This window comes from Oryza brachyantha, chromosome 2 (genome assembly GCF_000231095.2).
Source record: "Oryza brachyantha chromosome 2, ObraRS2, whole genome shotgun sequence".
Lineage (NCBI taxonomy): Eukaryota > Viridiplantae > Streptophyta > Magnoliopsida > Poales > Poaceae > Oryza > Oryza brachyantha.
The window spans coordinates 22,594-46,417 of NC_023164.2; the positions used below are offsets into that span (position 1 = coordinate 22,594).

Sequence of the window (23,824 nt, forward strand, 5' to 3'; positions counted from 1 at the left end):
TAATTTTAAGTTTTTTACCGTAGTTTATTTTTCAGCATTAGCTAATGAACACGCATATAAAAGTTTTATTCATAAATTATTTTTTATTTATAATATATTATTTAGTTTTCAATTAAAGAAAGCTAAAAGATAACCATCTTAATTTGATACATGACTAGATGCTGTCTTTGTTGCTGCAGGTTGTAACTTCGCAAAAGGGTAGTTAGCTCGAGAAACTGGATCAGAGGGTTTCATTAGCTGCAGCCGTTGGATGAAGCTGGGTGGACATGACAGGAGGATCCGTTTCCAACCGAAATCAGGTAGCAATTCAATAACACATAGCCAGTCTTTTGAGTACCTCCTCCGGCCCAAAGTAACTTCACACGCTTCTGGTTTAAATTTATATCTGACCCAGAAGAGTGAAGCTATTTTTGGGACAGAGGCATTACCTGTTATGAATAGGCAGACATAATCAAAATAACTTTCATGCAAAAAAAACTTGATATGAAGAACTTAGTAGATCCGTTTTACCTTCCTCTTGATTTTCTTTTTTACTTTTAATTTGTTCATCTCTTTCAAAACATGGCTACAGAAAAGATACATAATCTAACTAACCACTATCATTTACACAAGAAATTACAGTTTTGAGTTCAACCATCCGCCATAACAATGTTAAAACAGGTGGGGCAGGAAAAAAGAAGACCCACGGCCCGCAGCTTAGCCTTGTAGAAGCCAATAATATTATCACGTAGCAATGATGCAACAAAGGAGGAAAACAAACCATTGGCCATGCTCTGCTCTTTACACAAATCAGTTAATATCTCACATTCTTAACTAGTCGTCGGGCTGTCGAGGGTCGTCAAAACAAGATCCCGTGACGAGTCAGATATCCTAGCAGCCTCAGCAATCCTTAAGGCCATGACAGATTTGTATGTCACGAGCTCCGCCTTTGCCATGAGACACTGAGCTCTACTGCGCAGACGAACGGCTGTTTCTCCTGCCTGTTTTGCCACACGCTCGGCTTCCACAACTCTCCGCAAAGCCTCCTCTTCAACAGCATTGTCTGTCCATCAAGATGCCCAATAAAAGACAACACAAGATTAATTCCCTTCAGTAGGAATTTAGTTTGCAACATCAGGATAAAAATGGCGTTATGATACACGAATGTACATCTGCATGTATCAGAGGAACAATTCAATGGTTATAAATGTTGATTAGTTTCTTGATAATTACAGGGACATGCTTTCGTCACATGTTCTGGAATTTTTTTTTGTCGTTTTTCTTGTTTGTGAACTAGGATTGCAGAGATTTGCTGCTACAGGAGTTGAACCACCTATCAAATGTGAGGGACAAGGTCGTGGCAACAAAGCAGTACTGGTGGATCTCATCTGAATCACATCGATTGTAAAGTAGATGTGATTGCCATGTTTACCAGGATTCCACAAGTTAGTTTTGATGATAGGTGCTATTTGCCCCGAAAATTCACACTTTTTAAGGAGTGAGGCATTGGCTGATTGTAACATGTCCTAAAGTTCACTGAGGACTCTCTCCTCACAAGAGCAAATACGTAGGCCCAAAAATTACTAGCGGTTCCAAAAATATGATAGAATACCATGCTTCATATTTACTAGAGTTCCTTATATAACATTCAAAACAAGTAATTCTATGTTCTATCTAACATTCATATTTATATATGCCACTTAAAGATATTTATTAATTTAGTGTCTGCTGAAGTCAAGGAAATGAAAGAAGTGGAAATTTACAAGAAGTTCTCATTTCTCATAGATTTGTTAGTTTCCCGATTACTAAAAATTATATATGCATGTTTATATACTCAACTATGTCCAATTGGACGGTATGTAGCTAAATACCATGGCCATCTAATAGGCAACTTTGTGCACCTTGATATGGTAAATTGCTAACATGCCAGAGGCAGGGGAACTAACACTGTAAGCTCACAGATGCTAAAATGTAGGGTCAGATATAATATTAGGAGCTAACACTATAGTGTTGATCTTTTTTGCTTGTGCGATATTGCAGGCTAGTGCAAGGAAGGGAAACTAACACTGTAAGCTTACAAAATGCTAAAATGTAGGGTCAGATATACTATTAGGAGCTAGCACTACAGTGTTGATCTTTTTGCTTGCTTGATATTGCAGGGTAGTGCAAAGATGTGGTTTCTTATGTGAAAGAAAAAGAAGATCCGTGTGGCTTCCAAAGTTAATTGAGGTCATTCTTCCTATTACAACGTCAGAATCAATTGATGTCATTCTTTGGACAAAATGATAAGAAGCTTCCTGTATCTTTTATGATGTTTTCCTGCTTCAACTAAGTGAAGTGACATCAAGAAGAAGGCATCATCAGTACCTTGCAAGAATATTTCAGGTTTTCCACGGCCAGTTTGGCTTCTTTGTCTCTTAAAAGATCTTCTTTTCTTAATAGATCTTTGTGACAGTTGTCCTCGTCTTAGTGTTGCACCCTTAGGATCAAGAAGGGTAACATTTAGAAAATATAATTAAAGTTCAAGATATGCAGACAATAAAAGGGTAGTCTTTGTGAAGGTTCCAGCTTTGTGTTAAGATTTAGGGAAGGGATAAGTAAAAAATACCTGCAATATCCTTAGCAATGGTGCACCTTTCTTATATCTCTTGTGTATCCAATATTCATACACAGCAAGGACATTATGGTCCTTTTCCAAAGTAGGACATCTGGAAAGAATCTGATTCACATCACTAGTTCCTTCAGGGTTGTTGAAAGCATCCTTTTCAAACGTGGTAATTATTTTTTCAAAATCTTCATAAGAAATATGATTCAGCTGTGAGCTTTCTCTATCAGACTCTGAATGACTCAACTGAGTGAGCCACTGTTCATCCTCAGAGTCCAGATCATATGCACAGTCCTTCGAGAGAGCTCGCCCAACCTCATCATCCGTCATTCTGATATAGTCTGGCAAAGGGCGTGAGAAGGGATATGCTACAATCACTCCCATGTCATCAGAAATCTCATGCACACCAGGAATTGGTATCATCTTTCCCTGGGAATTGCGCTCCCGACCCTCAATTTGCAACTCCTTAAACAAAAGCCAGTCCCATTTATCAGAGAACTCAAGCTTCAATCCATCATCAACTGCCAAAATGTAGGCATGGGTGAAACGGTTAACAACATAAAACCTATGTTCCGAAGGCTTGAGAGAGATTCTGTTAATGCCATGTATCTTCACAGCTATACACCATTCATTTGAACCAGATGGTTCCAGAAGAACTTCAGCACCTTCTTCCCTCCAGCACCTATCAGGTTGAATAATTAAGAGGTTTGCTCTGCAGTGAACAGAATCTATATTCTGTCTAACCTCAGCCAAAGCCAACCTTTCATTCATGCGCTCAATGGGACTTTTCAAAGAAGACCTCTTTTGCTTCCCATTTGATCCTATAGGAGTTGAAACATCACTATCATCCATGTTTTCAAGCAAATCAAGAGAAATTTCCAGTGCTGCTTTGGGTTTGAGAGGCTCCAGTAGAAGCTCCTGACTAGCTGAGGGTGGTGCACCCACTTCTGTCTGGCTAGCCACAGCAGTCTGCTTCATTGCAACTACTTTGTCAGGAAATCTTGCAGCAAGACGCTCCTGACTAAGGGGATGACGCATAGAGCTTCTCTTCCTTTGATGCTTCTTTAGCCTCACACCATGGACAACCACTCCTGCAACCTCTTCAAGGGGCACATAATCTTGAACCATGCTGCAATTTTTGTTTCTGCACAGGTCAACAGCAGGCTGAGCATCCACAGTGCTCAGAGATTCAGAATCCTCGTTCAACAGGGTATGAGGATAAATTTCTTCAGCACCACCAGCCAAATGCATTCTTTGACGAATCACAGCTGGAAGATACATTGACTCAATAGCCATTAACAAGTGCAACGTCTGGAAGTAAGAAGGGACTGCCAAGAAATTGACAGACAACAATGGTTCAGAATCCTTGGCGCTGCGAAGCTCACACCACCCACATTGCACCAAAGTCCTCTGTGATAATGCGCACTACAAGAAAAGGCATTCATGTTAACCAGGTGTACGAGGAACTAAAATTGGCAGACTAAATCTGTAGAAGGCTTACGTCTGTGTGGCACTGGAGCTGGACAAAATGCAACCCATGCAATGCAAATGCAGTGGCGACAGCATCAGAGGAGAGAAAGGAGGCAAGGTTTCGGACCTTGCCCCGTCGGCAGCGACGCATCCACCGCAGCACAGGAAGGAGAAGGCGCAAGAAGTGCTGAGAGCTCCCAGAGCAAGATGAATCCACAAGGACAATGAGCATCACAGCCTCAGTATGAGTCTGAATACAATCCACCAGGGTGTAGAAATGGGAATCCAAGAAGCCAGTCCTTGTGGCGAACTCCCTGGACGAGGAGCATGGAATGGTGGCAAGGTCGTTGGGGGAGTGTTGCCGAAAAGGAGCGACTTTTGGTCGCTTATTCTTTCTGGAGAACACAATCGCAAACCTGGTGTTCTCCTTGGGCTCAGGGGGGCGACGGCGGCGCTTCCTGCTGTAGACGATCCCGAAGGACCCTGTGCGCGGGGGAGGCGGCTTGGGGTCCTTGTGATGTTGGCGTTGGTGGTCATCGACATGGAAGCAATTCTTGGGCTTGCGGGTGTCCCAGTGGAACCAGTGGGCATCGGCGGGGGATTCGGAGAAGCCGAGGCGCTTGCCGGATCGGAGGACCCTGGCAGGATCCGAAGGCTGAGGAGGCCTGGGCGTCTTGGGCACGAAGACGCGCGTGGAGCGGCGGGCCCCAACGTGTGGCATAGGGACGGCAGGTTCCTCCGGCGGCGAGGGCGCGGCGGGGACCCGAATGCGATCAGATCCTGCGCGCTTCCTCATCCAACATGGATGCGCCGCCGCCCATGAGCAACCACCAATCGATCAGCTCATCGTTGGATCCTCCTCCTCCTGCTGCTGCTGCTCAGCTCAGAATCGAAACGAATCGAATAGAATCAGATCTTGGACGCGGGGGGGGGGGGGGGGGGGGGGCGGTGCGCAAGACTGGATCTTGACGAAGCGCGAGGGGGGACAGATCGGCGGCTTGCTGGGCGCGGGCGTGGCGGCGAGAGAAGGGGAGGGATCGAATCGAATCGAATTGTGAGCGGAAGGAGAAGAGGATTGAATTGATTCTAGCTAGGGTTTCGGTTCCCTCCCCTTCCTTCCCTGGGGCTGGGGCTGGGGGCTGGGGGCGGGGGCTCCGGGGAGCGAGCCGGGAGGAGGACTGCGAGTAGCCGTTGGATGCGCATCGGACGGTGGCCTCTTATGTGTAACTGACTGTGGGGACGGGGTCAAAAGAAGAAGGCTCTAGAAGAGCCGATTCCTCCTCACACCTCTTCTCCACTAGTAGTACGAGAAAATTGATCAGCACAGGACAACCCTCTAAACCCTAACCCAACTCAACGCAGCAGCAGGAACGAGAGGAGATCCGCCATGGATGGTTCTCGCGTTGGCGAGCTCCGTGCTTTCGTCGAGGCCTGCAAGAAGGACCCCTCCCTCCTCGCCGACCCCAACCTCGCCTTCTTCCGCGACTATCTTGAGAGCCTGGGCGCCCACCTCCCCGCCGCCGCCTTCAAGGCCCCCAAGGTCCGATCCCCCCCCCCCCCCCCGGGTCGATCTTCTGCACCCATTTCTGCATTTCATCTTCCCTCACTGCGCCAAAGTGTCCATTTTTTTCTTTTTAAAAAGCCGTCCTCTATGGATGACATCGACGACGAAGAAGACGACGACGACGATCTCAACATGAGGGATGCCACTCCGGAGCCGGACGAGCTTGACCAGGAGATCGTCGAGTCTGATCTTGAACTTGAAGGAGACATTGTGGAATCTGACCATCAAGACCCTCCACAAAAGGTAAATCCCTAATACCCTACCCTATCCCCTTCTCAATCCCCACAAATCATGCTCTTGACAATTCGGCTTCACACCACGCCCATCTTGTTAATGGCAGATGGGAGATCCTTCTATCGAGGTGACCGAGGAAAATCGTGATGCCTCACAGGAGGCAAAAAGCAAGGCGATGGAAGCAATGTCTGAAGGTGCTCTATTCCCCCCTCCCCTTTGGCCTTATTCTAGCTGGCTTCCATTTGATTCCGCAATCCATGCGTCATTGTTTCTCAGGAAAACTGGAAGAAGCTATTGAGCATCTTACCAACGCAATACTGCTCAATCCACTCTCAGCTATCATGTATGGTACTAGAGGTAGGCGGCCTCTCCATGCTCTATACAATCCATCTTAACCGTATAACATGTGTAAACACTGACCGAGTTGTGGAACTCATATGTTTATGCAGCATCTGTGTTTATCAAAATGAAGAAACCTGTCGCTGCCATCCGTGACGCAAATGCTGCTTTAGAGGTGAAACGTTTTTTCTCTCTTTTTTTTTTATTTCTTGCTCAAGTGAAACTTTTCCATGTACCTTATGTGAAATCAACAGACAGAACTGAACTTTTTGCAAGGTTGATAGTCTGTGCTTGCCCCAGGCTGGTAGAGCACAGCCTACTAGTCTAGATGGACAAGGTGGCCACCTAGGGTTATCAGTGATATTATTCATTATGCTACCTTATTGTTGATTATGTCACCTTCAGGTACTCTTGACCTGACCGGTCCTTGTTATGTAGATTAACCCAGACTCAGCAAAAGGCTATAAAACTCGTGGAATGGCTTATGCTATGCTTGGCAAATGGGAGGAAGCTGCTCATGATCTTCACACAGCATCGAACATGGATTATGATGATGAGATCAATGCTGTACTCAAGAAGGTTGAATTTTGTTTGCACACCTCTTCCCCTTCTTAATATGAAAAGCTCATGTAATTTTATGTGGCACTGATAATCTTGCAGGTGGAGCCTAATGCACACAAGATAGTAGAACATCGCAGGAAATATGAGCGGCTCCGGAAAGAGAGGGACGAAAAGAGAGCTGAGCGTGATCGGTTCCGTCGACGGGCAGAAGCACAGGTACTTCCTGTTTAGTTTGATCCCAAAATTTTGGTTAGGTAGCCACTAGGCACAGGCCCACTACATGTGGCACTAGTACTTTCAGAGCCAAAGTTGACCAAAACTTGCCCAGTCAATTTGATTGCCCCAAATATGCTATGCCAATTTTTTCTCTTGGTTCCCATGTGCTCCTTTTCAGGTTCAGATCAAATGGGCCCAAATGATACTGCTAATGATTCTATATTGTGTTTTTTTACCAGGCTGCTTATGAAAAGGCCAAGCGGAAGGAGCAATCATCAAGTCGCTCAGGAGGTGCATCTCCCAGGGGCTTCCCAGGAGGGATGCCTGGTGGAGGTTTCCCAGGTGGGATGCCTGGAGGAGCCTTCCCAGGAGGAATGGCTGGTGGCTTCCCTGGGGGTGCTATGCCTGGAGGTGTTCCTGGTAATGTCGATATGAGTAAAATTCTGAATGTAAGTGATTTAGAATTAGCTACTTACATTGGTTTTTGTTCCTCAAGATGACAGACATTACACTAATATATATATGATTCCCTCTTCAACAGGACCCTGATCTGATGGCAGCATTTGGTGACCCCGAGGTTATGGCAGCTCTTCAAGATGGTATGTTTTTACATTGCAAATTGTGATTCACTTGTGAAAAAGTTCATGTCCCATCATAGCACTGTTTCTGAACTCTTGTGATTAAAATCCGGATGGTAAAGAAGTTCTAAATGGTTAATTGGTTATACAATTGCCATTGAGTGTGATGTTTAATTGTTCATACATACTGGACACTGTTTTCTGTAGTCTAAAAGGGAAGTAGCCATAACGGATAGGTGGATATGAGTCAACGGTAGGTAAGTTGGTTTTATTGTGGCTTGTCAGGAGTTATGAAGGGAGTGCGTTAGTTCTTCCAAAGATATTAGAGCATAGTTTACATGTTATTTATTTTCTCTAATGGTAATGCCACCCTAAATGGAATTATTAAGTTGTTGAGTTCGGAAATTTCTGTTTACTAGAGGCTATTGGACTTTCTATGCTCAATGCTATCCTTATTCCTTGTATTAGTCTAGATTTTCAGCCCATGACAGCATTGCAACGAGATTCTGCAATTCGTGAGTTTGATTGTTCCATCCAGTCAAACAGTAATGCTGTTTTGTACCTTGCAAAGTCAACAGTATATAACTTTGACTAGTTGATTCTTTTATATAAACACGGATCCCATAACCACATTCTTTTGTGAATGAAGACAAATGTTTCTGTTCACCAGTGTCTATTGCATTATACTTGTATATTTGGTGATATCCTCTATATTTGTTGCAATTCTAACAGTTCACTGCCGTAATGCATAGTCAAATAAATATGTTGAGCATGTTATCTTTGTATCTGGGTACCCGGCTACCAGCCCATGTCCAAAGAAAACTGCATGCTGCAAAAATGTCCCTAGACAATGTTGCATTATGAAGTCATGAGGGCTCTGCAAAAATGTCCCTAGACAATGTTGCATTATGAAGTCATGAGGGCATTAGAAGTTTAAAACCATGCTGCATTAGTTTTATCAATACAAATTTTCTAGGTTAAGAGGGTTTGTAGTGTTACAGGCTACACTTTTCTACTCACATGAATGTAATTTGTTTTTTCACTGTCTGTTTATTTTTTTTCCCAGTGATGAATAATCCTGCCAACTTTGCGAGGCACCAAGCCAACCCCAAGGTGGGCCCTATCATAGCAAAAATGATGGCAAAATTCAATGGGTCCCAGTGAACGTTCTGAGCTCATGGTGTGAGAAAAATGTTATTTGGTAACGGTGTCAAGTGTTCTGTGAGGAGCAAAAGCACGTTGGACAGTCTCTCTTGTTAGGTCTCTTTTTTGTGCATCTGGAGATGTTTTTAGTTTGTGGTATTAATCGGTGGATGTATATGTAGAAATACTTTCTTTGGAAATTCTGGATGTTGACTCTATGCCATTGCCACTAGTATCTATTAGGGACGGGACAGCGAGGATTTTGGAGATAGGGGATATGATGGTAAACATTTGCCCCATTCATCGATTTGTGCTTTGTGCCCTTGTGTCCGTACTTGAGCGTGTTTGAGTTGGTTGTACGCCTTATCTTTTCGCGTTTGCTTAGGCTTATATGCTAAAATTTAAATTTTCAATCTTAAATTTGAAGTTAATTTTGTAGATTTTTACCGAAATTTATTTTTCCAGTTTTTCTATGTATATAATAATTTTATTCATAAGTTATTTTTGTTTGCAAATATGCAATTTGGTTTTTTACATGAAAAAGTCAAACAATCAATCACTCAGTTTTCGTATGATGTGATAGCATCCTCATCTTTTGTCTTTGCTTGTATTTATGTTTGTAAGTTGAAATTTAAAATTTGAGTTGCATGATGTGATTGATCATGCAATGAAATAGATGTTTAGCATCCTCATCTTTTGTCTTTGCTAGTTTTAACCTTAAATTTGAAGTTTATTTTGAAGTTGTCTTTATAGTTTATTTTCAGTCCTGATTTTAGATCGTTGAGAACATGGATAACAAATAGATTGACCTTTTCACCTAATAAGCCAAATCACCCCTAGGTTGTAATAGTTCGTGGCCTGCTCTGTCGACTATTACTGGACAATGCCGTCGTTTCGAGGAAACCCAACGACCTAGCCAGGTTGAATTGTTATAATTTTCTTTTCAGGTCAAGCCTATGGTTACAGCATAGTACAATATCATTAGAAATTGCCATAATCAAGTTTCAGATAAGACTGGCATGATCTGGCTTTTTTTTTCGTTTGAAGGCAATCTTAAGGTCCTTAACTTGTGTATCTAAATATGCATATGCTTTTCCTTTTCTTTGGAGCTTGTATGGTATTCCAACGAGAAGATTATACTTGACAGGGATGCACACGAGCAAAGTTGTGGCACTGCACTACAAGAACTAACAGATGGATACCCCACGACTATGTGATAATATAATAGATATAAATTCTAAAATCTTTCTTACCTATCGTACGATTTTTTTTCATGTGTTTATATACTGTTGTGTCTTTATCAATTATCCTTAGGTTATAAATGATTAGGCTTTACGGTGTAACTTTTCGGGGACATTTAACTTTTTGCCACTCTTAGAAATGACACCTAATATATTTGCCATCCGCTGTCTATAACATGTGGGTCCTTATGTGTCTATAATATGTGAGCTTAGTGGCAAATATATTAGCATCATTTCTAAGAGTGGCAAAAAGTTAATTATTCCGACTTTTGGAGAAAGAAATGCAATTTATACTTTTGATGAATCATCCAAAGGCTAAAAACAATTAAGGTGATATAAAGTGATGCAATTTACATCCTTAATGGATTATCCTAAGGCTAAAAACAATTGAGATGGTGTGGCTTAATTTATTCCCTTACGTATCATCCTAAGGCTAAAAATAATTCAGATGATATGTCTTAATTTACGTCTTTGATGTATTATTCTAAGACTAAAAACAATTAAGGTGACGTGGCTTTATGACATTAACTTTATAGAAAATAGAAATTCCATGCGTACCTGCCCTGCTGCCCCGTATGTGAACTTGACAATGAGATGGTTAAGTACTCCAGCACTGGGCATTTGGACCCCTTTTGCCAAAACATTCCAAGCCCACCATAGAGTTTGGCAGCACTTTTCAGCAACCCCCAAAATAAAGTTGACAATGAAGGTTCACAAACAATAATCTTCTCCTCTGATAGTATTTCTATACCACAGTTGTGACAGAAAGTTTCACGGATTTTCTGCATACATTAATCCACCCCCTTTCGTGGAGCACTTTCCAGATACTGTGTGGATTCTGGAATTTTGGGTTTATTTGCTAGCGACTCCTTAGCTTACTTCGGCCTAATACTCCTCCGTTCAAATATATAAATGATTTTAAGTTTTTTTCCCCTTAAATGTAAGATATCATATAGTGCTAGTTTGTTGCATCCATCTATTCTAATTTAATCTTTTTCTCGTCATACTTCTCAACTGCTCTCTCATCACAAACACTATTTGTTTAATAAGAGTATACTAGTTATTTCTTCTTATTCTTAGAATTTTTTTAAATGGAAAAAATATATTTTATATATTTAGACGGAGGGAATAGCACAAACTGCACACGATTCATCTAACACAGCGAATGTAAAACAAAAATCAGCGGTTGATCGTTCTCCTATATGATTGACGACTAGTACTCATGCACGTACAAAGCACGTTTCGATATATATATGTTGGTTAAGTCGTTAGTTATATCCAAATAAATATTAGAAACCACATAACAAAGCTAGTTCATTTTGTTTCATATAAAATAATACTAAAAGTAGAAAATATTATTTTTATTTCACATCAGAAATATAAAAGCTTAGAATCATTATTTCTTCATTACATATTAAAAGTGAACATAGCAGGTTGAATATAAGCCGGACATTATATGTAGATACCACTACAATGATTGCTTTTATGAGCATGAAATTAGCGAGGACAAGCATATATGCTTCAACATGGTTGTCAATAACCAATAGAATGGCCTTTAAAGTAAATTTTTTCTCCTCCAAAATAAAGTAAATTTCTTCTCAATCATAAAAAGATGGTTTGTCTAGTTAATGGAGAAGTAGTCGAATGAACCGAAATCATTCAAAAATTAACCCAACCATCTGGATCTCCCATTCTAGTCACCGCTACGCTATCAGAGTCCGATTATCATAGCTATTGTTGCAGTATCAAATTAATGACAATGATGCCCTTGTGAAATTGCCTTCCATTTTACCATCTAAAACATAGATCAGGCTAAAACTCTGTATTATCATAAGAGTGTAAAGAGGAATACAAACCATGCAACTTCTTGCTAATTTCTCATTATAGGTACGTAGCAGTTACTTTCAAGTACCAATTTGTATGCATCTTATACATGAATGTTCTCATCAGCCGAACAAAGATAATAAGCACCAAAATTTTCACCCCTGAGAATGAAGAGAATGGAATGTTCAACTACGCTAAATACTTCATGCTGCTGTCTCTAGCAATTTTAGTTGTTAATTTCAATACATGGGTAGCAATGGCTAGCTATCTTTCCGACCTGCACTTTTTACTGATGAAAAGGTTCACAACATGCATAGTAGTAAGTAAATGTGCATCAAAGAGAAGTAAGCATACTATGATTTATTTATAATGTTTCTTTGCAGGTAAAGGACATAATAACCTTTGTCAATTATATATCCATAAATTTTGTACCTAGCCATTCTCCAATCTCTCTATGCAAATGAAATTGACCGGAAACAACATGCACACATAGATAGAAGCATACAGAACAACCAAATCTAGTTGTGAATGAGAGAAAATTTTAGAAAAGGATTATTGGCTCTTCTGAAAAATCGTTGGTTGCATCGAAAGAGCTTCTCTTCCTGCAAACAGTACGGCAATAGCATAATTAAAAATTTTTTGTTCTTTATTAGCTCACTAATGGATGGACTAATATAGTAAAAGGGTGATTCTCCGCATGGTGACACAATATCAATGTGTATGCTTGACCATGAGAGTAATTAGAATGCTTAGCAGTTAGCAGCTAGACATTTATACCAGAGCATGAGAAAATGGTAATGCAGTCAACACAGGCAAGCTCAATTGTCAAGTGCATTGGGCCGTTACCTGCTTTCAGCTATCTTTTCCTAGCCATTTACGACTAAGGCCACCTCAATGGCTAGCCATTATAGTTGCATACATGCATAATTGCATAAACAAACAGAAAAATGATAACCATCCCCTCACTCCTACATATAAATGTAAAATGAGATGGCTGAACAAAACCAAGAGAATAGTTAAACATATTTTAGAAGAGGACATTGCCAAATTAGACCTAAAAAGACAATAATTAGGACATAATTGTCAGATAGTGAAAACAAGCACTAATGCAATATTGGTGTTAAATATATTCCATGCTCTAAAACCAGGGATTGTCCATTATCTTTGTTTGCAAATCTGCATGTACCTCTGTTCAGCTTTCATTGATTTCCTAAAGCATGGGAAAATTTATAGGAGAGGACTGCCATACCTGTTGAGATCATTAGTTTTGCAGCCACCAAAGGAACTTGTTGCATATCACCATTTGGTTGAACTATATCAATGATTAATTAACAAACTTAGTGATGTCAAAGATGTAGAATGATCAAATTTTCTTTTATAAGAGCAAACTTGTCCCTCGATGTAGTGGAGCAAAATAAAATAAATTAAAACTATGGATCTTACATCCATGTATTGATTTTCCCTGCACTTATGATCAATTGCATGCTGTTGATCAATGGAGAATAATGAGATCCATTGCCGGGAGAACAGCAGATGAAGCTATGGGCAGCTTACACAACGATCACAGTGTATATGTTACATCTCTTCAAACACCTGCCCCTGCTCACCCTTACCCACCACTTCTAGTTACCGCTGCAGCCACATACAGATGGATAAATACTGCATGTTGGCTTCTTCTTATCTCCGGTATTTTGTAAATCACACACACAAACCAAAAAAAAAAAACAAATTAGCATGTGTATGAAGAAATCACAATGTTAACATTTTTACACCTTATATATACAAAAAGAAAATTGAAAGAGCAGAAATCTATTTCTAGTATAGAGATGTAGAAGTATATTCACCATATTTTTGTCAGTGGACGGATTTGTCATTCCCTCCAACTCAATTGAAGCTCACCACAATTTCAGTTAGCTCAGAAACTTTGAAAAGGAAATCATCTTAAGATTCCTAAGTACAATTTTCAAAGAAAAGATAGTCCAAACAATTTTTTGACATAGTCACTGCGGTGACTGACTACCTCCCTACACAATCACTTGTTTTAGATAAATCCATATAATCACATTCATGTTGAGAACATATATTTTTAGACATAGTCACAACCGATTAAGTCCCTACATAATCGCATTCATGCATTAGAGAGACATTACCAGTTGACCATGTTTAAGAGAATTCATGGTTCGGTAAAACGTACCTACATATGCCACGATATTTCTAATAGAAGTGCTCCCCATCAACCTGTAAAGCGCCAACATCTCATCAGCAGCCTAATCACCAGATCTGGTAGATGGAATCCACATGCTAAGAAAATGTTGCTGGTTGGCCAGGGTCACCACATCGCCACCTGCGTTATAGGTTGTAGTAAAGTTGTGCTAGATAAAGTTTGACGATGATGACAACAGAGGGTGAGCCGGTGCAGCCCAGCAGAGGAAGAGATCACAGAGGGAGTGACTCAAAGGAGGGAGAGAATCAAGCAAACCTTGCGATGGCGATGCTTTGAAGGAGTGCGGACGGAATCATGGAAGGCAAATACAGCAGCAACGACACCTTGGAGCAGTGGACCGCGATGGCCATGGCGGCGCCTTGGAGCAGAGGACAACAATGGTGGCCTGGAGCAACGTATAGAGATTGTTGTGGAACACTTTGGAGGAGAGAATAGCGGCGGCGGAAGGGCAAACATGATGAGGAGGGCAACCGGCGGCGGGCGGCGGCGTGGGGACAGCCGGTGGCATGGGGTGTGGCCGACGGCGGGCGTCGGCGTGGGGGCGGCAGCCGGGACCGTGGTTGCAGCAGGCGACGGGGCAGACACAGCATGGGGGTGTGGCCGGCGATGGGCGTCGGTGTTGGGGCGAAAGTCGGGACCGTGGGTGCAGCAGGCGGCGGGGCAATACGGCGTGGGGTGCGGCCGGTGGTGGGGAAGAGATGTCGTAGAGGGTGACATTAATGAGAATTGGTTAACGGCGTGGAGGGCGCACGTAGATGGATTGGTTAGAGGGTGTGTCCTGTCTAGGATTGTAAGAGAGACATTTCAGATTGTTTTTAGGCCATTGGATACCTATATCTAACGGTGTAAAATTGATTAAGTCAATCTTGTATACATATGTTGGGGTGGCTATAGGAAAATTCCAATTCCTCCTTTTTATATTAGTAGAGATATATACTCCTATATATGATCTCCTTGCATTTGTTTTTGATGTGTTTCTTTTTTTTTTTTTTGTTGTTGTTCGGTGGTTATCTGCGTCAGTCACTGATCATGCTCTCCCCATTTGACAACCAAAGAATCCAGAAGCATACATCAGCTGTTCTTACTGCTTTTTGAAAAAGAAGAGAGGATGGGGGATCGATCGCTTTCTTGCTTTGTTTTTTTTTCCTTCTTTCTGTTAACCCCATGATTGCTTGGTTGAAGACCTTAGTTACGTATATGTGCGTGGAGCTTGAGTGGCTCTCTAGCTAGCTACTAGTACTAATAGCATCAGTGTGCATATACTTTAGCATCTTATGATATCGATATGGATGTGCCTTGATGGAGCAGCAAAGCAAAGCAAAAGCAAGCAATAATTCGATCTGGTGGCTGGCTGGATATCCTCCTCGATCCCACTCGAGGTCGAGGAGGCCGGGTTGAATCGATCGATCATGTCTCTGATCACGGATGAGTCTCCCAGGGACTGCTCCTACAGCTACAAGCACCATCGCTCCCTGCCCGGCCACGGCCGATCTCGCCGCCGCGCTCTGATCGCCGCGTCGTCGACGGTGGCCTCTCTGGCGTCGCTGTCACTCATCCTGTGGCTCCTTCTCCGGCCATCCTCCCCGCGCTTCTCTCTGCTGGCCGCCACCACCTCCACTTCCACCTCCACGGCCAACGACTCGTCCTCTGTCGTCGCCATCAACGCCGCCTTCGCCGCCCACAACCCCAACGCCCACGCCGCCGCCCTCTACGACCGCTTCCAGGCTCGCGCCTCCTACGCCGGACTCCCTCTCACCGCCCCCTCGCCGCTCCCGCCCTTCAATCAGCCGCCACAGCAGGGCGATGCCGTGCTCTCCGCGTCCCTGTCCTCGCCATCGCCACCGCCGCCGGCAGCGGCGGGAGGGCGGGCGCTGCTGAGGCTCCGTCTGGAGGGGCAGCTCCGCTGGAAGGTTGCTGCCTGGGTCACCGGTCGCCATGACCTCATCGTTGACTGCATCGCCGTCGTTTTGCTGCAGCAGTCGCAGAGCGCCGTCGTCGCCCAAGAGGACTCTCGCTGCGCTACCACCATCGCCTAGCCGTATTAACAAATGTATGCATGGAGGAATCAGGAATATAATAATAAAAAAAATGATTCCCTTTCGTTTCGGAGGAGGAGGAGGAGGAGGGGTAATCTATACAAATAATACTCCTACAATATATATTGATCTTTATGCAGTAAGTAGTTATTAATCACGTACTAGCTCTAGCTGTACATACGTAGTACTACCATCTGTGATGTCGTGTTGTGCGATAAACAATCTGGTAAAGGCTTGAATCGTATTTCAAGTTTTGATTTAATTTATAAATTTCGTTAGAATTGTTTTTTTTTTCTCTTTTGTGGATGCTTGTGTGACTTGGGGTAAGGAAAAAACGGTGACGTATAGGGCGAAAGAGAACATATCACTTTGCTTTTAGACAGTAGAGCTGCTAAAGCATTTTCGGTAGCTAATCTCAGTTTGATAATCCATATCGCTCCTTGGATTATCATAAAAATAGATTCTTTTCATATTAATTATCAATTCAACAGATAATCCATATTACATCGTTCATATATATTTTATTAATATTTTATAACCACATTCTCTTATGTTATTATTGTTTTTTTATCTTAATATTAAATATTGAGATTTAGAGTAAGGAGAAAGAACATTCAAATATAAAATATCCCTCTCAATCTCAATAGGGATGGTAATATATATATATATATATAGAGAGAGAGAGAGAGAGAGGATGTGATGGAGTATATGATGAAGCAATATTTTCTCTATTTTCAGAATGTTAGACGATATGAAGTATTTTCTGGTATGGCCTGTCAGAACTCTAAGTAATCGAATATTTGTATATGAGATTTCCTCTCGGAAATTCACTGCGGTGTTCAACGGCACAAGGCCCATACATAATATGGGCCATCCAAAGAAAATAGAGGCGCTGGATTTGGGGCCATAGGCTGGCCTGCTGTCAGTGTGTGTGCGCCTCTGCAAGTGGCCTCTTCCTCTTCCCCTTCCTGGGCACTGAGAGAGAGAGAGAGCCGAGCAACCTCGCCGGAGTCGGAGATGCGGAAGCGAGATCTGGGTATCCTCTTCCTCGCCGCCTTCGCCGTTTTCTTCTCGCTGCAGGTCACTCAGTAGCATCCGTTCTTCTTCTTCTTCTTCTTCTTCTTCTTCGTTGGGATCGTAGTAATTCCAAACCCTAACCGCTCTGGATCCTTCAGCACGACGGCGACCTCTCCTTCCGCGAGGCCTGGTACCACCTCTCCGACGCCGATTACCCCATCAAGCACGACGCCGACCGCCTCCCCTCTCCCCTCGTCGCCGACCTCAACGGCGACGGCAAACCCGAGGTCCTCGTCCCCACCCACGACGCCAAGATCCAGGTTCTCCAGCCCCACGCCAGACCCTCCCCCGACGATGCCTCCTTCCACGAGGCCCGCCTCATGGCTGACGTTTCCTTGCTCCCCGCCAACGTCCGCGTCTCCTCGGGGAGGCGCCCCGTCGCCATGGCCGTCGGTTCCGTCGACCGCCACTACGCCCACGCCCACACCCCCTCCAAGCAGCTCCTCGTCGTCGTCACCTCCGGATGGTCCGTCATGTGCTTCGACCACAACCTCAAGAAGCTCTGGGAGGCTAATCTCCAGGACGATTTCCCCCACGGTGCGCACCATCGGGAGGTGGCTATTTCCATAACCAACTACACTCTCAAGCATGGTGATGCAGGCCTGGTCATTGTGGGAGGAAGAATGGAAATGCAACATCATGTACACTTTCTTCTCACTCCAAACCAGTTGGTTTTCTTACTACTACTATGCAACCTGCTTACTTTAAGTACCACTACTGCTCATCCTTTTCTTTTTCCCCTTCTCTATCATGCAACACGGACACAATAATCAATTTCCATATCGAAACCTTATGTTGCCCCACTTCTTCATCTGCATATCTCCAAACACACATTTCCGTTCATATTTTTTTTCTATTGCGATGCTGTGGCTTTTCTACCAAAAATGTTGAGTTTGTCCTCTATAAGTTTCAACTGGCACGTTTGTCCAGCTAAAACAAAAGACGAGATGCAGGTTGTAAAGGTGTATCAAGAACAATGCCCAAATAATTCAAAAGTAACCATATTAGTTTCTCAAATTGCGTTGTGGAATAGCGGTTGGTCACCAGCATAGAACCATCCCTCGTTTGTTAGTCAAGCAAAGCGAGGCGGGATTATTTTCCTCCTCTGCAATAGGCTTTGATTTATTTCTTTTATAGTATTTGCTGATCTCTATTTGGAGCCCATATTTTCGTTACATTTCTAAATAATTATAGCAACTTCAAAGTTTTAATTCTATCATAAAATGTCTGACCATTTTGCTGCAATCTGTTCTCCCCGGTCGGAATAGGTAGTTCCTTCCCCTAGAACCGCTACAAGAAAGAAATATATGTATATCACTGAAAAGTAATACCCAGCCATATGTGCTGGTAATGAATTAATGATATTTGAGCCCCTTTGGCTTGAATATGTTAGCTTATGCTAGTAACTTGTTTGTCAGTCAGCAGATCTTTTCGATGAATTTATGATGTCAGAACACAACAGAGAAGAGCACCGTAGAAGCGCCAGTGAGAAGCAGGTTATCTTCTTGTATTTCTTAGCTTATCCATTAGTTTGTAGTCTCTGTGACCCCATGAGATACAACAGTGAGCAAAATCTTATAATAATATATTGATAAAACTACCAGATCGTAATGTTGTATCCTTGCTCCTTTGCTGGTTTTTTACTTTGATGTCATGCAGGCTTCTGAGACAGGCACTGCAGACCTGCGCCATTTTGCCCTTTATGCTTTTGCTGGTCGTACTGGTGAATTAAGATGGAGCCGAAAGAATGAGGTGTGCCCATCCTCTATTTCATAACTTCTACTTTATAGGTCGTACAGTTTATTTTAAGGATGTTTCCACTTCTTTGCATTTGTGTCACTTTGTGTTGTTGGTTAGCATACACTAGACATGAGTAGCTTGGAATAGCTATGGAGGAAACCTTGCCTTACACTATTTATGTGTTTCTGTTTGACAAAGCAGAATATCCCATCACAACCATCCGATGCTTCAGTGCTGATACCACAACACAATTACAAGCTTGATGCTCATTCCCTTAATAGTCGTCATCCTGGTCAGGTGGTAATTGTTTCTACTTGGTTCTTTGTTAGCTTGGTTTAATTATTATTATGCCGGTCATCTTTAGGCAGTATAGGTGGAGCATATTCAGTATTCCCTCTTATGTCCACCAGCATGATTTACTTATGTTCTGCATGAATATATTTTCAAATCTATTTGTTCTTTGTTGGCAACTTAGCATCTGTAGCCACACTTGCTTGAATTCCTTCATCATTCTTTGCATGCTGCTGCTTGCTGATTGATGAGGCAATATCATTTGGAGTTGGGAGGTCACCTAGCCTAAAAATCTTTGAACAAGTTCTAGTGGATTAGTGAAATACCAAACCCTGCTACCATGTTGCTTTTGATTTGGATATCAATACCAGATCTGCTGTTATTTTACCACATAGATGCTACAGCTGGTCCTTGTAAAATATTATCTCATTACAAGCTAACACAGCATATATAAATTTTCAGTTTGAGTGTCGAGAATTCAGAGAATCAGTTCTTGGGGTCATGCCTCATCATTGGGTAACAATATGAGATGCTTGTTACTTCATATTGTTTCTCTAGTTTAATTTTTTGAGATGGTCAAACTTGGTTGGATTTTTTTCCTTTTCAGGACAGGAGAGAGGATACTTTTCTACAACTTTCCCATTTTAGGAAGCATAAGAGGAAGACACTAAAGAAAACACCTGGAAAAGCTGTTGTAAATAATGTGCACAAGCCAAGTGAACACAATCCACCTGGAAAGGATGTTTCCAATAGGTTAGCAAATGTGATTGGGAAAGCTGCAGATATGGCTAACTCTAACAAAATCAAGAAGGTATAATGCTCCCTCTCACACCGGTCACACATATATTTTTATGTACTAGCGTGTCATCTGTGCTCTTGTTCTTGGGTTGGAGCTTTTGGGGAGGGAGGGGAGTTATGTGGAAGCAGGCTGCAGTAACTTGCATCGGCAAACATAGGCACCAGGAGCAGGACTGCTTGTGGTGGTGCACAGAGCTACTCAAGATGGAGAGGATGGCGTTGCCCAGTGTGCAGGGCAGGATCTCTCAAGAGAGGAGGGGGGGAGGGGGGGGGGGGGATAGAGTAGGAAATGGGGCAGATCAGTGGAGGCAGTGGTACTTGCAGTTTCCAGGGCAAGATGGCATTGTAGGTGGTTGGGATAGAAGAAAAAAGAGAAGATGTCAGGGGCAGGTGAGGGTTCTTAAGAGTGGATTGGATGTTCATCTGTTAGAAAATTGGTGACTATTTGCCCAGTAGGGCCTCCCTATTTACAGGGCTATTTCAAAATGCATCCTCTCATTTTAGCTGCAAGTATGTTTGTCTTGAAGGCCCCATATTTCTTTCCTGATCCAGTTACTGTATTTCGATATTAGTATTAAACAGTATTCCTGCAAATATATTATAGTAGATAAGTAAGAACTGTCAATTTCAACATAAAATACTTGCCTAATGAGTTTGTGGTTCATTTTTTATTACTATAATCATGTACTTAGTGTACAATGAAATACTCCGTAATCAATAAACTATCTCACTCTACTTCTACATGATTATATGAGACTTGTGTTCTAACTGGTTGATTGCATAGATTATGGACAGAAAAAAAATGCTCATATGGATGAATTAAATATTTTAAAGCTAACAAATCGTAGCTTAGAAAAGTTATCTAAGCAATGCTGAGTTGAAAATGTTTGGAGAAATTGTACTTTTGGAAGCCTGGCACAAATGATCTGTACTACCTTCATCAGCTGTTAGAACGTGCCCTATATATACCCGTGAGCAAAGTTGCATTATTTTCTATAGATGTCAACAAATAAAACGTCTGTGTACATATTTACGCCACAAAAGATCTGGAGTAGGGTTGGGCATAGAACATGCCATCACTCAACTCATTTTTAAAGAGTATAAGATATAAAATAAGATTAGATTGGTAATTGGATTTACTTCCATCAATGATCTGTGATCTTCAATACTTTGTTTATAGCTTTCTGTGTTTCATGCCTATGTGAGTTTCACTTACTATTTAAATTGTTGCCTCTGATTAGTGATCTAATGCATAACTATCTAAACACTCGCTCAGCAATTCGTTAAGCATCTGACGTCTTTTATGTGCACAGTGCAGTCCTTCAATTCTTTGCATCTAGTGCATATTCAGGCGGTCTTTGCATATATTGCTTGGTGTTTCTTTGTTGCATCATCATTCTATCTATTTTTGTCCAACACCATTACAGTGGTCTCACACAAAAAAAATTCTTACATATATCAGGTTACTTCATCATGAAATGTAACATCTTTCTTCTACTGCAGTCACAAAGGACACTTTATGTTCCGACAATCACCAACTATACTCAAGTTTGGTGGGTTCCTAATGTTGTTGTTGCCCACGAAAAAGAAGGGATAGAGGCCGTTCATCTAGCTTCTGGACGCACAGTTTGCAAGGTTGTAAGATACAGTGATCTTTGTGGTTTTTAGCTCTGTGCCAAAGCTTACCAATTTATTTCGTTGTACATTATTTTTTAAAAGAAATTTGTATTGGCTAGTTCGCTGGCTGACAACAGGCTGCAAATATTATTGAATGCTAACTGAATGATCACTAAAATCAATCTGTGTTTGCACTTCAATATGTAAATGTGATGCCTATATCTTTAGCAATCATTTTCCTTCTAAGAAAATAATAATTCATGTGCGTTCATAATTTACATGTCTGTAACACAATCAACTTTTTTCTCACTGTATTTTCTGAAATTGTTTCCATGTCCAGCTTCATTTAACAGAAGGAGGCCTTCACGCAGATATTAATGGAGATGGGGTTCTAGACCATGTTCAGGTGTGTTGAGCATTGAGATTAGAGCTGCAGTTAATGCTTTCATTTGCATTCTTTAGAATACAAGTCTTCATGCCACTCATATTTTTTCTGCAACTTCAAGGAGAACTGTGGAAGTGTGGATTATTCCATTATGTGAGTTAGCTGTTATGGTGTACTACACATCTTATATTTTTGGTCATTGAAAAACTTAATTAAAATGTTTCAGAATTTTCACTTAGTTCAATCTAGGAGAAGAAATTGAACTCTATTAAATTAGAACTTTGGTGACACTGAAGTGTTTTCTTTTTCTCTCACGCATTTGACTTGTTTCACCATCTTTTCGTTCTAATATATAATTTTTAATAAAGTTATACATATGCTTTTTCTCTTAAATGTCTGTGAAAATTGTATGCAATGTTTACACAAAAAATTGTGAACATGGTACAAGAATGTCCCCTTGTTACTTTGTGATAAACAATCTGTGTTATGTTTATCATGGGATATTATTGTGTAGTAATCCTTTTACTGAATTGGATAAATAGGCACATAAGTCCATAATCATTTCTTATTTTATGTTTTTCCTTGCTTCCATATTTGCATGCAAATTTCTTGTAGTTGTTTTCGTTAATAGCCTCACTGGTGCCCTACTTGTTATTGTTATCTTCCAGTGTAAAACTGACTGATAATGTCTTAGGTTATTGGTGCAAATGGCATTGAGCAAACAGTTGTTAGTGGTTCAATGGAAGTGCTGAAACCTTGTTGGGCAGTTGCTACATCTGGTGTGCCAGTGCGGGAACAACTTTTTAATGTTTCTATCTGCCATTACAACAATTTCAATTTGTTTCATCATGGTGACTTTTCAAGAAGTTTTGGGAGGACATTTGATCCAACTGGCTTAGAGGTGGCGACTCCTATTCTGCTCCAGAGAGATGATGGTCATAAACACATTAGAGGAAGCCATGGGGATATCATCTTTCTTACAAGTCGTGGAGAGGTCAGCACACCCTTGACTGTTTTCACAGGAAATTCCCATCACTAATGATAGTTAATTAGATATAGACGGTTGCTCCACATGTAGGGCAACAATTCATAAATAAATTAATATGGAGATGTAAATTTTTGTTCTAGTGATTTGAATGCATCAACTCCACATCACTACTTATTGGGTTGTGTCACAATTATAGCTTTACTTTCTGTACCTTTTTCTCATTATCTGCAGTACATTGGCTTTCTTTATTATTGTAGGTGACCTCGTACTCTCCAGGTCTACTTGGTCATGATGCAATATGGAGATGGCAACTGTCAACAGGTGCAACATGGTCCAACCTTCCGTCTCCATCAGGGATGACGGAAAACATTGTAGTTCCAACTTTGAAGGCTTTCTCTCTGCGAGCGTATGACCCAAAACAGGTTATCATAGCGGGTGGTGATCTGGAGGCTGTGGTGATTTCTCCTTCTGGTGGTTTATTGGCATCCATTGAACTCCCTGCACCTCCAACCCATGCGCTGGTTCTTGAAGATTTCTCTGGTGATGGTTTAACTGATATTATTCTGGTAACATCGGGGGGAGTCTATGGGTTTGTGCAGACAAGACATCCTGGGGCTCTTTTCTTCAGCACGCTTGTTGGCTGCTTGATAGTGGTTATCGGAGTAATATTTGTTTCACTGCACCTCAACTCCTCGAACAACGGTAAACCTAGGGCTTCAACGGACTATAGGTGACATGACATGCCATAGTCGGCATTCACTTTGACTTGAGAATTCCTTGTCAATATTGAGGTGGTGTTATAGCATTTTTGAATTAGCTTTTTTTGCTATTATCAACTGGGTTACGTAAACTTATCTTTTGGCGTAACAGCGTTGCTGTACGACTCGGGATGTATTTCAGGCTCAGCTCTAGTA

At 41.8% G+C, this 23,824-nt stretch overlaps 4 protein-coding genes and 1 long non-coding RNA gene across 5 annotated transcripts; 3 read left to right on the forward strand and 2 right to left on the reverse strand.

The window, feature by feature from the left end:
* Positions 1-489: 489 nt before the first annotated feature.
* LOC102717217 lies at positions 490-4,977 on the reverse strand. Its single transcript, XM_006648129.3, has 4 exons — positions 4,086-4,977; positions 2,588-4,009; positions 2,347-2,458; positions 490-1,042 (listed from the first exon to the last, which is right to left on the reverse strand). Exons 1-4 carry the CDS (start codon positions 4,848-4,850, stop codon positions 810-812), a joined length of 2,532 nt encoding a protein of 843 aa, XP_006648192.1. The 5' UTR covers positions 4,851-4,977; the 3' UTR covers positions 490-809.
* A 365-nt stretch (positions 4,978-5,342) lies between these two features.
* On the forward strand, positions 5,343-8,992 carry LOC102717496 (FAM10 family protein At4g22670). Its single transcript, XM_040521371.1, has 10 exons — positions 5,343-5,594; positions 5,697-5,861; positions 5,959-6,046; positions 6,129-6,209; positions 6,302-6,366; positions 6,630-6,770; positions 6,852-6,968; positions 7,208-7,417; positions 7,510-7,567; positions 8,613-8,992. The coding sequence occupies exons 1-10, from the start codon at positions 5,442-5,444 to the stop codon at positions 8,708-8,710; spliced, it is 1,176 nt and encodes a 391-aa protein (XP_040377305.1). The 5' UTR covers positions 5,343-5,441; the 3' UTR covers positions 8,711-8,992.
* Positions 8,993-12,143: 3,151 nt separating this feature from the next.
* Positions 12,144-13,707, reverse strand: LOC121053656. The gene is made up of 3 exons (XR_005811194.1): positions 13,198-13,707; positions 13,004-13,066; positions 12,144-12,356 (listed from the first exon to the last, which is right to left on the reverse strand). It is a non-coding gene; the product is annotated as an uncharacterized LOC121053656 (long non-coding RNA).
* Positions 13,708-15,187: 1,480 nt separating this feature from the next.
* On the forward strand, positions 15,188-16,392 carry LOC102717773 (NDR1/HIN1-like protein 26). The gene has a single exon (XM_006648131.3). The coding sequence runs from the start codon at positions 15,388-15,390 to the stop codon at positions 16,012-16,014; it is 627 nt and encodes a 208-aa protein (XP_006648194.1). The 5' UTR covers positions 15,188-15,387; the 3' UTR covers positions 16,015-16,392.
* Positions 16,393-16,950: 558 nt separating this feature from the next.
* LOC102718059 lies at positions 16,951-23,715 on the forward strand. The gene is made up of 11 exons (XM_015833891.2): positions 16,951-17,094; positions 17,190-17,732; positions 18,510-18,587; positions 18,751-18,843; positions 19,033-19,128; positions 19,585-19,638; positions 19,730-19,933; positions 21,424-21,555; positions 21,878-21,943; positions 22,617-22,916; positions 23,168-23,715. Exons 1-11 carry the CDS (start codon positions 17,032-17,034, stop codon positions 23,642-23,644), a joined length of 2,106 nt encoding a protein of 701 aa, XP_015689377.1. The 5' UTR covers positions 16,951-17,031; the 3' UTR covers positions 23,645-23,715.
* The last annotated feature ends 109 nt before the right edge of the window (positions 23,716-23,824 follow it).

Coding starts and splice junctions, on each gene's coding strand:
- LOC102717496 (XM_040521371.1), top strand. CDS start 5,442: ATGGATGGTTCTCGCGTTGGCGAGCTCCGTGCTTTCGTCGAGGCCTGC. Junction 5,595..5,696: donor CCGCCTTCAAGGCCCCCAAG/GTCCGATCCCCC, acceptor CTTTTTAAAAAG/CCGTCCTCTATGGATGACAT. Junction 6,969..7,207: donor GTCGACGGGCAGAAGCACAG/GTACTTCCTGTT, acceptor TTTTTTTACCAG/GCTGCTTATGAAAAGGCCAA.
- LOC102718059 (XM_015833891.2), top strand. CDS start 17,032: ATGCGGAAGCGAGATCTGGGTATCCTCTTCCTCGCCGCCTTCGCCGTT. Junction 18,844..19,032: donor GATGGAGCCGAAAGAATGAG/GTGTGCCCATCC, acceptor TTGACAAAGCAG/AATATCCCATCACAACCATC. Junction 19,934..21,423: donor ACTCTAACAAAATCAAGAAG/GTATAATGCTCC, acceptor CTTCTACTGCAG/TCACAAAGGACACTTTATGT.
- LOC102717773 (XM_006648131.3), top strand. CDS start 15,388: ATGTCTCTGATCACGGATGAGTCTCCCAGGGACTGCTCCTACAGCTAC.
- LOC102717217 (XM_006648129.3), bottom strand. CDS start 4,850: ATGAGGAAGCGCGCAGGATCTGATCGCATTCGGGTCCCCGCCGCGCCC. Junction 2,459..2,587: donor CATTGCTAAGGATATTGCAG/GTATTTTTTACT, acceptor CTTGATCCTAAG/GGTGCAACACTAAGACGAGG. Junction 1,043..2,346: donor ACCTGAAATATTCTTGCAAG/GTACTGATGATG, acceptor CTTGATGGACAG/ACAATGCTGTTGAAGAGGAG.